The following is a 13391-nucleotide window of genomic DNA, read 5'->3' as shown; positions in this document are numbered from 1 at the left end:
ATTCATGTTTGTCTTAAAAGTCAATTCATTACATATTGGACATTTGAAAGTCAAACTTGATTTTCTTGTATTTTATCATATAATATGACCTTTTCTATTATAAAGGGGATTCCCCTTTTAGTGTCATTTTTCAAAAAATATCAAATTTATTCCTATAACTGCCGATTATTATTTCAAAATACCTTTATAATTATATCAAATTTATCTCTATAAATATTCATAATTATTTTAAAAGACCCCTATAACTATGCTCATTTATTACAAAATATTCTTATACTATTTAATTTTTTACTATTTTCTTTATAATTTTTAAATGTTTTTAAAAAATAGAAAGCTGTAGAGCACGCACCTATGGCTAGTTTTCTATTAAGTATTTTTTTTAAATGTATACAAATTCAAAATTTAAATTTAGAAACTCATCACCTCAAATGTAAATCTCATATTTTTTGAAAAATAAAACATAAAGATAAGAGATGATATTAGAATTTAGAAATTAGAGATGACAATCCTCTTAATCAGGCGCTACGTGTACGCATCTCCATGGGCGCTGACGTGGCAGAGTTAGCAAATCTCAACTCGACGTGAATCCCACACACAAAAGTTATACAAACTTTCAGGAATCCGCGTTTTCTCAATTCAGCCAATCAAAGACAAGAACACCACAAGAAGCAGCCAATCAGAGTCCATCACAGTCGCTAAAATGCCGTTAAAGTAGACCCTAAATCCTCACCTTCTCTCTCATCTGGGCTCTTAACAGACTTTACGTAGACTCCTTATAAAATTCCAAACGTTCCCACTCTTCCCTTTTCTATCGTCTCCGACTTTCGTATCTCTCGAAAGATCAAAACCCTAATTTCGAGTACCTCTCTCCGATTTTCTTCCAGGTATGACTCGATTAATCATGATGTTTTAATTTCTGTAGTGTTGTTTGTTTTGTAGATCTAGTCGATCATTTTTTCGATTTTCGATTCCAGACCTCTGAATTGAAATGGCTCGTACCGGAGGAAAGGCTCCGAGGAAGCAGCTTGCCACCAAGGTATGCCTTCGATATGACTTTTCTCCTACTGTTTATGCTTGAATTGAAGTTTTGTTGTTGATTTTATGATTATTCGCATTGGGGTCCGTCAGCTTCTTTTTTTGGAAAACCTAAGAGGGCGATATAAAACAATATGCTTGAGAATTTTGTTCGTGGCTTGCTTGTTTCTAAATCTGGAACTTTGATTCGTTGTTATATTTTTTTCTAACACACATGCCACACATCGACCCATGCCAAACACTTTGTCGCATAGTTTTCTCAGTTTCTTCTTTTATAGCAAAACTATAAATTTTCCAGTTTGACCTACACAAGAGATTAAACTCCAGCTTTTAGGCATGGATTTTCATCATACATGCAACAATAATTGTGCGGAAATTGTCATATTCACAGTAGAGCTTTCATGTAAAATAAAAGCTTTATATAATAATAATAACAAGGATCTAAACTATGCAACAGTAGAGTACCAGAAACAGCTCTAGTACCGTGCCATAAGTACACATGGATGAAAGCAATGGAACCTATAACAAAGGAAGAACCTTACCAAGAAGGACACAAAGACAACAGTGAATACAGTCCCACTGATGTATTTTTTAACCTGCCCAAGCTCCTATAACAACAACGCATTTTACTTATAGAAAATAAATGTCACGATAAATAGGCATTAAATGGACAAAGAAATAGAGAAGAATCAATATTAACTGGAAGAAAAAATCCAAAATCCTGAAGCGTTGGTCTTGGATGGTGTAAATAGTGAACCGCTCTAGCAGCTAGTCTATGAATGTACTGCAAAGGAGAAAAAAATATCAGATTTTAGATATCAAACAACAAAAATACCAATGTACATATCAAATTTTAGACAGGTAAAAAAAGCCAAGAATAAAAACCACTAAGAAACAGGACCTTAAAAGCCTTAACCAGCTATATATGACACATTTACATGAACCAGAAAGATTTATGTATGTGATTTAATAGTACTTATGTTTTATATTAACAATGAAGAGGTACATATACTAAAGAGATCCTATGAATGAAGAAGAAATGCATAGGTGCTGCATGAAATGGGGGAAAAAAATGAATCCAGTAATTTTTCCTGCGTAGAAATGCAGTTTAATCACTGTGTTCAACTTGAGGAAATTTATCATAAATAACTAATTTGTTGAACATGCTTAATACAAGATGGCAATGCACATGCTATGCACGTCTCTAGATACTAAAAATCCTAAGCCATCACATTTTGTATTATCAGTAATGCGAGTGCAAGAATAAAAAATTATACATTCAAGTTGCTCAATCTGTCTGACAATGCATTTAAAAATAATCTAAACCATAGATTTTTGTTCAAATGAAGAAAATAAATTAAAAAAAAAAAATGGTCACATGATGCAAATGACCATGCAATACACATGGATTGACTCTAGGTTCCTATTCACTACATTGTGCATTCAACAAGCACATTACATTTCATTGGTAAAAGAATGAGGAATCCAAAAATTTGTTTAAAAAAAAAACATTAAAACTTCTTCCAAATTCACAATGCGTATAAATAAATAAGTGTAGCTGCCATTTTTGCTGTCCACAACATTTCTTTACCGTTTGTTAAAAACATTACAAACTAGTTCATAACATCAATACTCATCAAGGGCAAAACATCTAAACGGATGAAACCTGAAATTCCTCACCACCAATTATTGTTCAATGTAGTTTAGTTTAGAAAAAAAGTAATAAATTCGGCCAAAAAAAAAAATGATAAAAAAACAACTTGAATTTGTTCACAACGGATGGGGGAGGGTTAGGAAAGAAAAACAACTTATGGAAAGATATCAATAGAGGACACATAGAAGACCTAGAAAATGAGACCCCCAAGAAGCTAACTCCAATTTTCGAATAAAAGGTGAATCTCTGTTGATGTCTCTGAACAAATTCTCTTCCCTAGCTTCACTCTCTTCCATAGCTTCACAACGGATTGGGAAAAAAACATAAATCAAAAGCGTCAAATGCAAAATCAAGCGCAACAAAACAGGAAAAAGTTACAAAAACATAATTGAAGATTAAATCTAGGGGGAAAAAAAAGCCCAGAGTAAAGGAGACGATGAAATGAGTTAAGTGAACCTTCAAAGCCTCACAAGCAATGTAAAGCGTCATCTTTGACGTGTAACAACCACTGCCATATTTCTTCACGAGCCAAAGGGTCAACATCATTCCCCAAACTCTCAATAGAAACCCATAAAAACCGTCCTCTCATGGATTTCGCCTCCTTAAGATTAAATCACCCAACCAAAACTGAAGTCTCAAATCTCTAAAACAACTACATTCAAAACACTTGGCAGGAACAAAAGTCAAACAAGGATCGAAATAAGATCGCAACAAAACCTAACGATGCAGATCACAAAAATTGCATGAGTAATGTTTGCAAGCTCGGAAATTAGAGATTACGCTATGATCTACGACAAAAATTGCATTCCAATGTCACAGAAGAAATCCACGTTATGAGAAATAATCAAAATCAAAATCAGTCCGCTCTTAGTTTCCTCTCTCCCTCTCCCTCTCCCACACGGAGAGATAGTTGAGAAAAAGGGAAAAAGAGGGCTTTAATAGAAGAAAAATTGCTGCTATGCGACCCCTCAAGAAATCAGGGAGAAAGAGCCCTCCTCCTAAGATATGAAATCGACTAAAATTAAAGATAATTTTAAGATTTAGTTTTAAAAAATGCCAAAAAATATATGTATTGATAATCATTCTTGTTTCAACATATAAATATTAAAATTTTCTCATTAATTATTATATGTTGGTTAAAAAAAAAATCATGTGCTAAAGATTAATTTAAAATTATTAGTCTAGTTTAAGATCATTTCAAATTTATTTTTTAAAAAATGAAGTAAAAAAAATAAAAAGTCAAAATTTTTCTATAAATTCTGTTGGATTAATAAATTTTATTTGGAGAAAAAAAATTATTTTTTATTATAGTTTTTCTTTATATAAAATAATATTAAAAATAAAAATATTTTATTATAATTAAAATGAAGAAAATCAAATATTTATAAAATTAAATATTTTTTCTTAATTTAATAATTTTACTTTTTAATAATTAAACATGAATTTGTTTTTTCCATACTTTTATACTATTAATAAATGAAAAGTTGTCTTGTGAAGTTGAATAGTAATGATAATATATGATTTTGTGTAATTAATGGATAAATAAATTGGGTGATATTCATATGTTGTAAAATGTTTACATAAAAAATTAGTTATTTAAAAAAGCTTATTGAAATTTGACATTGATATTTAAGGTATTAGTTAGCTTTTATAGTTTGCTTCAATTTAATTTGAGACTTATTTCTAGCCGTGGGCACGTTAGACTCTCAATTTTTTAAATTTTTTAAAAAATTATAAAGAAAATAAAAAATAAATAGTATAAGGACATTTTGGGATAGTTGTAGATGGTTATAATGGTATTTTGAATTAATTATGAGTAGTTATAGGGATAAATTTGACATAATTATAAAGATATTTTGGGATAGTTGTGGGCAGTTAAAGGAGTATTTTGGAATAATCATTAGTAGTTATAAGGATAAATTTAGTATTTTTGAAAGATGACACTAAAGGGAGGATCCTTTTAATAATATTAGAGAAGAGATTAGAGAAAACTAGAGAAAACTTTTTAAAAATTATAAAAAATAATAAAAAAATTAAATAGAAGTAGAAATCAAACACACACTCCCTATCACCTTGTAGGTCAATGAATAATTTTTCCAAAATACCCCTATAACTATCTACAACTATCCCAAAATGTCCTTCTACTATTTAATTTTTTGTTTTTTTTTCTTATAATTTTTTGAAGTTTTAAAAAATAGAGAGTCTGGCGTGCCTATGGCTAGAAATAAGTTTCAAATTAAATTGAAGCAAACTATAAAAGCTAACTAATACCTTGAATATCAATGCCAAATTTCTATAAGCTTTTTTAAATGACTATTTTTTATGTGAACATTTACAACACGTGAATATCATCCAATTTATTTATTTATTCATTAATGATACAAAGTCATATATTATCATTATTATTCAAATTCACAAGACAACTTTTCATTTATTAATAGTGTAGAAGTATGAAAAGAATAAAATAATTTATTTTTTCATGTTTAATTATTTAAAAGTAAAATTTTCAAGTTAATAAAAAATATTTAATTTATAAGTATTGATTTTCTTAATTTTAATTATTATAGAATAATTTTTTATTTTTAATATAGAGAAAAAATGTAATAAAATTTTTTTTCTCTAAATAAAATTTATTAATCCAATAGAAATTTAAAAAAAAACATTTTGACTTTCTTTTTTTTCGTTTTTTAAAAAATAAATTTGAAATGATGTTAAACTAGACTAATAATTTTAAATTAATCTTTAACACAACATGTTTTTTTAGCCAATACATAATAATTAATTAGAAAATTTGAATACTTGTATGTTGAAACAAGAATGATTACCAATAAATTTTTTGGCATTTTTTAAAAATAAATATTAAAATTATCTTTTATTTGAAATTTAAAAATTAAAGGTAAATCGTGTATTTAGTCGATTTCATATCTTATGAGGAGGGGGGGGGCTCTCTCTCTTTTATTTCTTGAGGGGTTGCATAGTGGTGATCTTTCTTCTATTTAAGTCTTCTTTTTCCCTTTTTTTCAATTGTCTCTCTGTGTGGAACTCCTGTTTTAGCACACAAAGGGAGAAAGAATCATTTGACATCCAAAAAGATACATGGAAGGAGAGGGAACTAAGAGCGGATTGATTTTGATTTTGATTATTTTCTTGTAACGTGGATTTCTTCTGTGACATTGGAATGCGATTTTCGTCGTAGATCACAGTGTAATCTCTAGTTTTCGAGCTTGCAACTATTAGCCGTGCGATTTTTGTGATCTGCATTGTTAGGTTTTGTCGCAATTTTGCTTCGATTCTAGTTTGATTTTTGTTCCTGCCAAGTGTTATGAGTGTAGTTGTTTTGGAGATTTGAGGCTTGAGTTTTGGTTGAGTAATTTGATCTTATGGAAGGGAAATCCATAAGAGGAAGGTTTTGATGGGTTTCCGTTGAGAGTTTGGGGAATGACGTTAACCTTTACCTTTCGTTCGTGAAGTAATATGGAGCGGTTGTTACACGCCAAGAAGATGACGCTTTACATTGGTTGCGAGGCTTCAAAGGTTCATTTAATTCATTCCATCCTCTCCTTTACTATGCTTCCCCTCCCCCCCCCCCCAAGATTTAGTTTTCAATTACATATTTGTAACTTTTCTTATTTTTGTTCTACTTGATTTTGCATTTGAGGCTTTTGATTGATGCTCTTTTCCTATTCTGTTGTGAAGCTATGGAAGAGAATTTGTTTAGAGATGTCAATAGAAGTTCACCTTTTAGCCGAAAATTGGAAGTACCTTCTCACGGGCCTCATTTTCCCAGTCTTCTATGTGTCCTCTATTGATCTCTTTCCATCAGTTGTTTTTCTTTCCTAACCCTCCCCCATCCGTTGTGAAAACTTCTAGTTGGTTTTTTTGGCTGAATTTATTACTTTTTCTGAACTAAACTAAATTGAAAGATAATTGGTGGTGATGAATTTTAGGTTTTATCCGTTTAGATGTTTTGCCCTTGTTTTAAGGAGGGGAAATACATGAGAGCACGATTTTGATGGTTTTCTGTTGAGAGTTTGGGGAATGATGCTGACCTTTATCTTTGGTTCATGAAGTAATATGGCAGTGGTTGTTACACGCCAAGAAGATGACGCTTTACATTGGTCGCGAGGCTTCAAAGGTTCGTTTAATTCATTTCATCCTCTACTGTACTCTGTTTTTTTTTTTGGATTTAGTTTCAATTACGTTTTTGTAACTTTTCCTCATCTGTTGCGCTTTAATTTTGCATTTGAGGCGTTTGATTGATGCTTTTTTCCTGTTCTGTTGTAAAGCTATGGAAGAGAATTTGTTCAGAGACTTCAACGGAGATCCACCTTTTAGCCGAAAATTGGAAGTACCTTCTTGGGGGCCTCATTTTCCAGGTTTTCTATGTGTCCTCTATTGATCTCTTTCCATAAGTTGTCTTTCTTTCCTAACCCTCCGCCATCTGCTGTAAAAAAAATTCAAGTTGTTTTTTCTTTTGTATTTTTGGCTGAACTTATTACTTTTTTCTGAACCAAACTAAATTGAAAGATAATTGGTGGTGAGGAATTTCAGGTTTAATCTGTTTAGATGTTTTGCCCTTGATGAGTATTGATGTTATGAACTGGTTTGTGATGTTTTTAACAGACAGTAAAGAAATGTTGTGGACGGTAAAAATGGCGGTTACACTTATTTATTTATAAGCGTTGTGAATTTGGAAGAAGTTTTAATGTTTTTTCTTTTAAACCCATTTTTGGATTCCTCATTCTTTTAATGAAATGTAATGTGTTTGTTGAATGCACAATATAGTGAATTGGGGAACCTAGAGTCTATCCATGTGTATTGCATGGTCATTTGCATCATGTTATTGTATATTTTTTTTTAATATATTTTCTTCATTTGAACAAAAATCTATGGTTTAGATTATTTTTAAATGCATTGTCAGGCAGAATGAGCAACTTGAATGTACAATTTTTGTTTCTTGCACTCGCATTATTAATAATACAAAATGTGATGGCCTAGGACTTTTAGTATCTAGCGATGTGTATAGCTTGTGCATTGCCATATTGTATTAAGCATGTTCAATAAATTAGTTATTTATAATAGGTTTCCTTAAGTTGAACACAGTGATTAAACTGCATTTCTATGCAGGAAAAATCACTGGATTCATTTTTTTCCCCATTTCATGCAGCATCTATGCATTTCTTCTTCATTCATAGGGTCTGTTTAGTATATGTACCTTTTCTTTGCTAATATAAAGCATAAGTGCTATTAAATCAAATAAATATTTTTGGTTCACGTAAATGAGTCATATATAGCTGGTTAAGGCTTTTAAGGTCCTGTTTCTTTGTGTTTTTGATATTTGGCTGTCCTTCATGATATATATTTTTTTACCTGTGTAAAATTTGATATGTATATTGGTATTTTTGTTGTTTGATATCTAAAATCTCATTTTTCTCCTTTGAAGTACATTCATGGACTGGCTGCTCGAGGAGTTCACTATTTACACCGTCCAGGACCAACACTTCAGGATTTTGGATTTTTTCTTCTTCCAGTTAATATCAAATCTTCTCTATTTCTTTGTCCATTTAATGCCTATTTATTGCGGCATTTATTTTCTATAAGTAAAATGCATTGTTGTTATAGGAGCTTGGACAGGATAAAGCATACATCAGTGAGACTGTATTCACCGTTATCTTTGTATCCTTCTTCTTGGTAAGGTTCTTCCTTTGTTATAGGTTCCATTGCTTCCATCCACATGTACTTAGGGCATGGTACTAGAGCTGTTTCTGTTACTCTACTGTTGCATAGTTTAGATCCTTATCATTATTATATAAAATTTTTATTTTACACGGAAACTCTACGGTGAATATGACAATTTCCGCACAATTATTGTTGCATGTATGATGAAAATCCTTGCCTAAAAGCTGGAGTTTTATCTCTTGTGTAGGTCAAACTTAAAAATTTGTAGTTTTTCTATAAAAGAAGGAACTGAGAAAACTATGCAACAAAGTGTTTGGCATGGGTCAATGTGTGGCATGTGTGTTAGGCATTTGAGATCACATTCTGAAATAAAGTTAACTGTGAAAATAGGTTTTTGAGGCCAAATATTTATATGACGCAAGGGTGTGCCTGTGGACCTTGCAATTGTGTAGATTGCGGAAGTAACTGTAATAAACGATTTGTTTTAAATTTCTATTCAAAAAATATTTAGATTTGCGGAGTCTAGTGAAGTAGGATATGCATTGGAGTTCCATTAAGCAATCTAACTAAATGTACTCATATTTTATTCCATAAATTATGTGATTGTGGCAAATGCTTATTTTTCAAGCTGCTCCATGATGTGATCCCGAATGCTAGAAATAAGTTAACTATGGGTTTTATCTATTTTTTTCCCGTAATAATTGTGATTAAATTGCTGGTTTTTTGTGGAACTTGCCATGTTCTTCTTGCAAAATTTCACTGCTTTTTCTAATAATTGTGATTGAAGTTGGGATTGTTTAATTCAAACCTGCGAAGCCCTTTTTGCTAGATGTTCATAATATTTTTGCTGCAGATCAGAGAATTATATTGTTTATGTTATATTGACGTTGCCCTATTTTTATGTTTCTATTTTTGTGTTTTTTTCTCTTTGTTTTTAAGGGGGATAATATTCTCTTTTACTTTCTCTTGTGCTTGATTGCAATAATAGGTTCTTTCCTCTCTCTCTCTCTCTCTCCCCACTTTTTTCCCTAATATGAGTCTATATTCTGTTGCAGTGGACTTTTCATCCTTTTGTTTTCAAGAGCAAAAGAATCTACACAGTTCTAGTGTGGTGCAGGGTTCTGGCATTCTTAGTTGTAAGTGTAGATTTTGTTTTAATTTTTGTTTTCATCTAAAATATTTTTCTGGTAATAGGTATTACTTTGGGCTTCAATGGATTTGATATTAGACTTGTTTAAGATTATTTTACGACTGGAGGGTCGTTTATGATTTGATGTTCTTTTACATAGTTATATTAACTTTGAAATCTGGGCATGATAAATTAAATATGTAAAATATGTGCCAAATGTTTTGTCTCCTTTCTTCTGGTAAGAAGTTTAGGAACAATGCTCTTTCATTTTTAACTAGGTTTATCAGAGTCATGATTTAGACCATTTTTTTTTTTCAAACCTAATTAATGTTGCCACAATTTGTTCCTAAGGGTACTCAAGAGGTGTTTGAATGATGATTCAGGAAAACATTTGATGAGTCCATTTATGTTTCCGTAAGCTGGCAAGTCAGCAAACCTAGCGAGCAGATATCACCTTAGTTGCTAAATATCATTGAAATGGGGTGATAGACTGAAATCTGAAAATGATCATATTGTAAACAAATGTGAAGAACAGATGACCATCAAAATTTCTATTATCGGGAAATGGAAAATTGCAACGCAATTTTTATGCATCTAAAACCTTATTGGTTCATTTTTCTGCCGCTGTAAAGACCATCACCATAACATAGATTTTTTTTAACTTCAATTTCTGCAGGCTTCTCAATTGCTCCGGATTGTGACATTCTATTCTACTCAGCTCCCTGGTCCAAACTATCATTGTCGTGAGGTAAAAAAATTAATGAAAGTACACAATTTTGTTGTTTTTACCCATGATATTGTATTTTTAATCATTTTTATTTCGTATACATTCTATTCTACTCGACTTGTTTTTTTTGTCCCATATGTGATCTATTCCCTAGACCCTTCCCCACAACACACACACACAAGCCAGGGAAACAAAGACTTCGAAATATTAAATAAACAAAAATAGAGAACATATTATCATTAGGCACTTTTTGTTTTGTTATGCAGGGTTCAAAATTAGCTAGACTGCCTCACCCAGATAGTGTGATTGAAGTTCTCTTAATTAATTGTGAGTGGCCTGTTTCCCTTACTCCTGTGCTCACTGCTTGAAATAGTACCTTCTTTTATTTTGCTTATATGGAATTTTCATTGTGCAGTCCCTCGGGGTGTAATATATGGCTGTGGTGATTTGATATTTTCTTCCCACATGATCTTTACCCTTGTCTTTGTGCTCACATATCAGAAGTATGGCACGCGGAGGTAAAACTTAACTTGTTTGTCCCTGTTTCAGTTGTCACAAATTGGTGTTTATTAGAAAAAATACTTCTGCATATAATACTCTTTTGATGCTTATTATAAGGGGATAGATATGTGGGTGCATCTCTGCATCTGTTAGATATCTTAGTAAAAAGGAGATATGCATGTGTAAATGGGATATATGTTGGTGACATTCCCTTGTTGACCATACCAACTGCACAACTTGCTTTTTTATTTGTTTTGGTTTCCTCAACCCATATCTGATACTTGGACACTTATGGTCCAACTACAAGCTGAACGTCTAGCTTTTTGGTTGACATTGGGGTATATTTTTTCGTGCTAATGTAATTATGTGCAATTAGTCCCAAGGCCAAACTACACTGGTTGTAAATTGAAGAGTTATTAAAAGATGGAGAAAATTTACAACACTGATCAAAGAAAGTCATAAATTTTGAGATCTAGTTTTTATCATTCTAGCCTCTTCCTTATGTTTGTAGCTCACTTCTCGTGTGAATTTTAACTTTGCTTGTTTATTTATTTATTTTTTTGGAGGCAAGCCTTGGTCTGGTAAGGGTGGTGTGGTCATAGGTTCACATAATAGAAACAGCATCTTCAAATGTGAAAGCAAGGTTGTGTACATCATGCCCACCCCAAACTCCCAATATAGTAGGATTCCTGGTGCATTGGGTTTTTTACTTGATGCATATTCTTGAAATAACATGGTTTGACGCAGTTAAGAACAGGATAGTGAGACGTTACATCCAACAGGTTTTTTTTCCCCCTCAACTCCAATGTATCCTTTCAGGTGTATAAAGCAACTTGGTTGGTTAATTGCTGTGATTCAAAGCTTGTTGATTGTAGCATCCCGCAAACATTACACAGTTGATGTCATCGTTGCATGGTAGGACATTTGTTTTCCCAGTAGTCAGTTTTGCTTTAGAAAAATATACCAATTTTTATTCAATTTAGGCATGGTGTTGACATGATTTCCATGCAGGTACACGGTTAATTTGGTGGTATTCTTTGTTCACAAGTCGTTGCCTGGTGAGCATGCTTTTCATTTGATCTCATTCAATTTTATACTGCTTGCTTATATAAACTCCTGAATATTTGTCTTATCCAGCCGTGCAGTTTGTACTGTTTTCGTGATTTTTAAGATTTTACAATGCAGAACTGCCTGACCGAGCAACAGGAACTGGGATTCTCATGCTACCAGTAAGTACTAAAGATAAGGACAGCAGGACTAAAGAAGAGAATCACAAACTCTTGAACGGGAATACTGGAGACCCTGGGGATTGGGTATGGAGCATCATCTCTGATTCCTCTCTCCCATTTTTACCTTTAGCTAAGTCAACATGTCTTTATCATTTGATCTACCATGACATTTAACATTCTTTACTGCCCCCTTTGGCCAGAGGCTGAGAACCCAAATCAATGGCAAGATTCTGGATGAGGGCAACATGGTGCAAGTTGACACAGCGATGAATGGTGCATAGATGGAACTACCACTGTTTCTTAAAAATGGAAGTCACTGTTTGGGGGGGAGGGGGGTGGGGAGCTGTTTAAAATCTTTGATTGAAAAGTTCATTGCCTGTGTTCGGGTCCTTTTCTGATGATCTTTTGTATTCCAGTGGAATTCAATTTGCTTATGCTTTTCACCATTTCCTGGTCCTCCTTTCATGGCGACTACCATTCTCCCATTGTGGACTGCGGAATTGACAGTCTCTATTGCTTCATTGTTCCAGCATGCAGATGTCTCATCCCTTGTTCTGGTGAAACAGTTTTCCATTATGTTTCCTATTTTCAATTTCAAATGGTGTGAATATAAGAATTTTTTTTTTAGCAAAGCTCCTAGGCTTAGTGATCAGCACAAAGTGACCCTAGTGGATGCCTATAATTAAACTTTTCTTTTTTGTTCTTCTGAGATGTCGACTTTTTGGGGGTATTGGTTATATAATTATAAAAAAAAATGTTGGCACTCGGAAAAACACACACCAACGCATGTGCCAGAGAGCGGGAGTTGTTTACAATGGAATCGCTGCTCAGAATTCACACCCATGGTCAAAAAATCACACCTGGCCATTGACTGCTGCCGAGCCTAAATCAAATCAACGGCATCATGCGGTCTTATGCTTTTCTTCCACGCAGAGAATCTATGGTTCATCTGGTTCAAATCGAGAATACAAGAGACGTGAGTGGAGGTATTAGTTATTTCTTCTTTATCTACTTATTATTTCACTTACTATAGAATAAGAGAAGAATACATACTTTTAAAGTGACATTTGAAAATAGTTTTTATGTTGTATGATTCATAAAATATTTTAGTTTGTCATTTATTTTATGATAACTAGCTATATGCATGCGTGATGTGTGTTTTGTGGCTTTTGAGAAATTTGTTTGTATATCAATGTTCATAAATTTCAAAATTTTAATTTTACAAATGAAAAATTTCCATATTAAAAGGCATATTAATAAATATTTTTTTTAATTAAAGGTTAAAATGAATAATATTTGAGGGATGAATAAAATGTCATTCCTCACAATTTTAGTTCATTTCTACACAATAAATATACGGTGAATGTTTTAAAATAAAAAAAGCAGCTCGTCTCCACTAAAAATAAAGAAAAATAAATTTTGGGAAATATAGTACTG

At 32.3% G+C, this 13391-nt stretch overlaps 1 protein-coding gene across 2 annotated transcripts; it reads left to right on the top strand.

The window, feature by feature from the left end:
- The first annotated feature begins 625 nt into the window (after positions 1 to 625).
- Positions 626 to 13081, top strand: LOC131149264 (phosphatidylinositol:ceramide inositolphosphotransferase 1-like). Of its 2 annotated transcripts, XM_058099567.1 has the most exons (14): positions 626 to 884; positions 975 to 1036; positions 6760 to 6824; positions 6976 to 7065; positions 8133 to 8219; positions 8312 to 8380; positions 9424 to 9504; positions 10174 to 10245; positions 10491 to 10551; positions 10640 to 10742; positions 11545 to 11640; positions 11737 to 11783; positions 11911 to 12038; positions 12155 to 13081. In XM_058099567.1, the coding sequence occupies exons 3-14, from the start codon at positions 6792 to 6794 to the stop codon at positions 12233 to 12235; spliced, it is 948 nt and encodes a 315-aa protein (XP_057955550.1). In that variant the 5' UTR covers positions 626 to 884; positions 975 to 1036; positions 6760 to 6791; the 3' UTR covers positions 12236 to 13081. The 2 variants fall into 2 exon arrangements, with proteins under 2 accessions (XP_057955550.1, XP_057955549.1); XM_058099566.1 differs by having other exon boundaries at positions 634 to 884; positions 11911 to 13081.
- The last annotated feature ends 310 nt before the right edge of the window (positions 13082 to 13391 follow it).

The sequence above is a fragment of the Malania oleifera genome, chromosome 2 (genome assembly GCF_029873635.1).
Source record: "Malania oleifera isolate guangnan ecotype guangnan chromosome 2, ASM2987363v1, whole genome shotgun sequence".
NCBI lineage: Eukaryota > Viridiplantae > Streptophyta > Magnoliopsida > Santalales > Ximeniaceae > Malania > Malania oleifera.
This window is presented reverse-complemented; position numbering and strand designations above follow the sequence as displayed.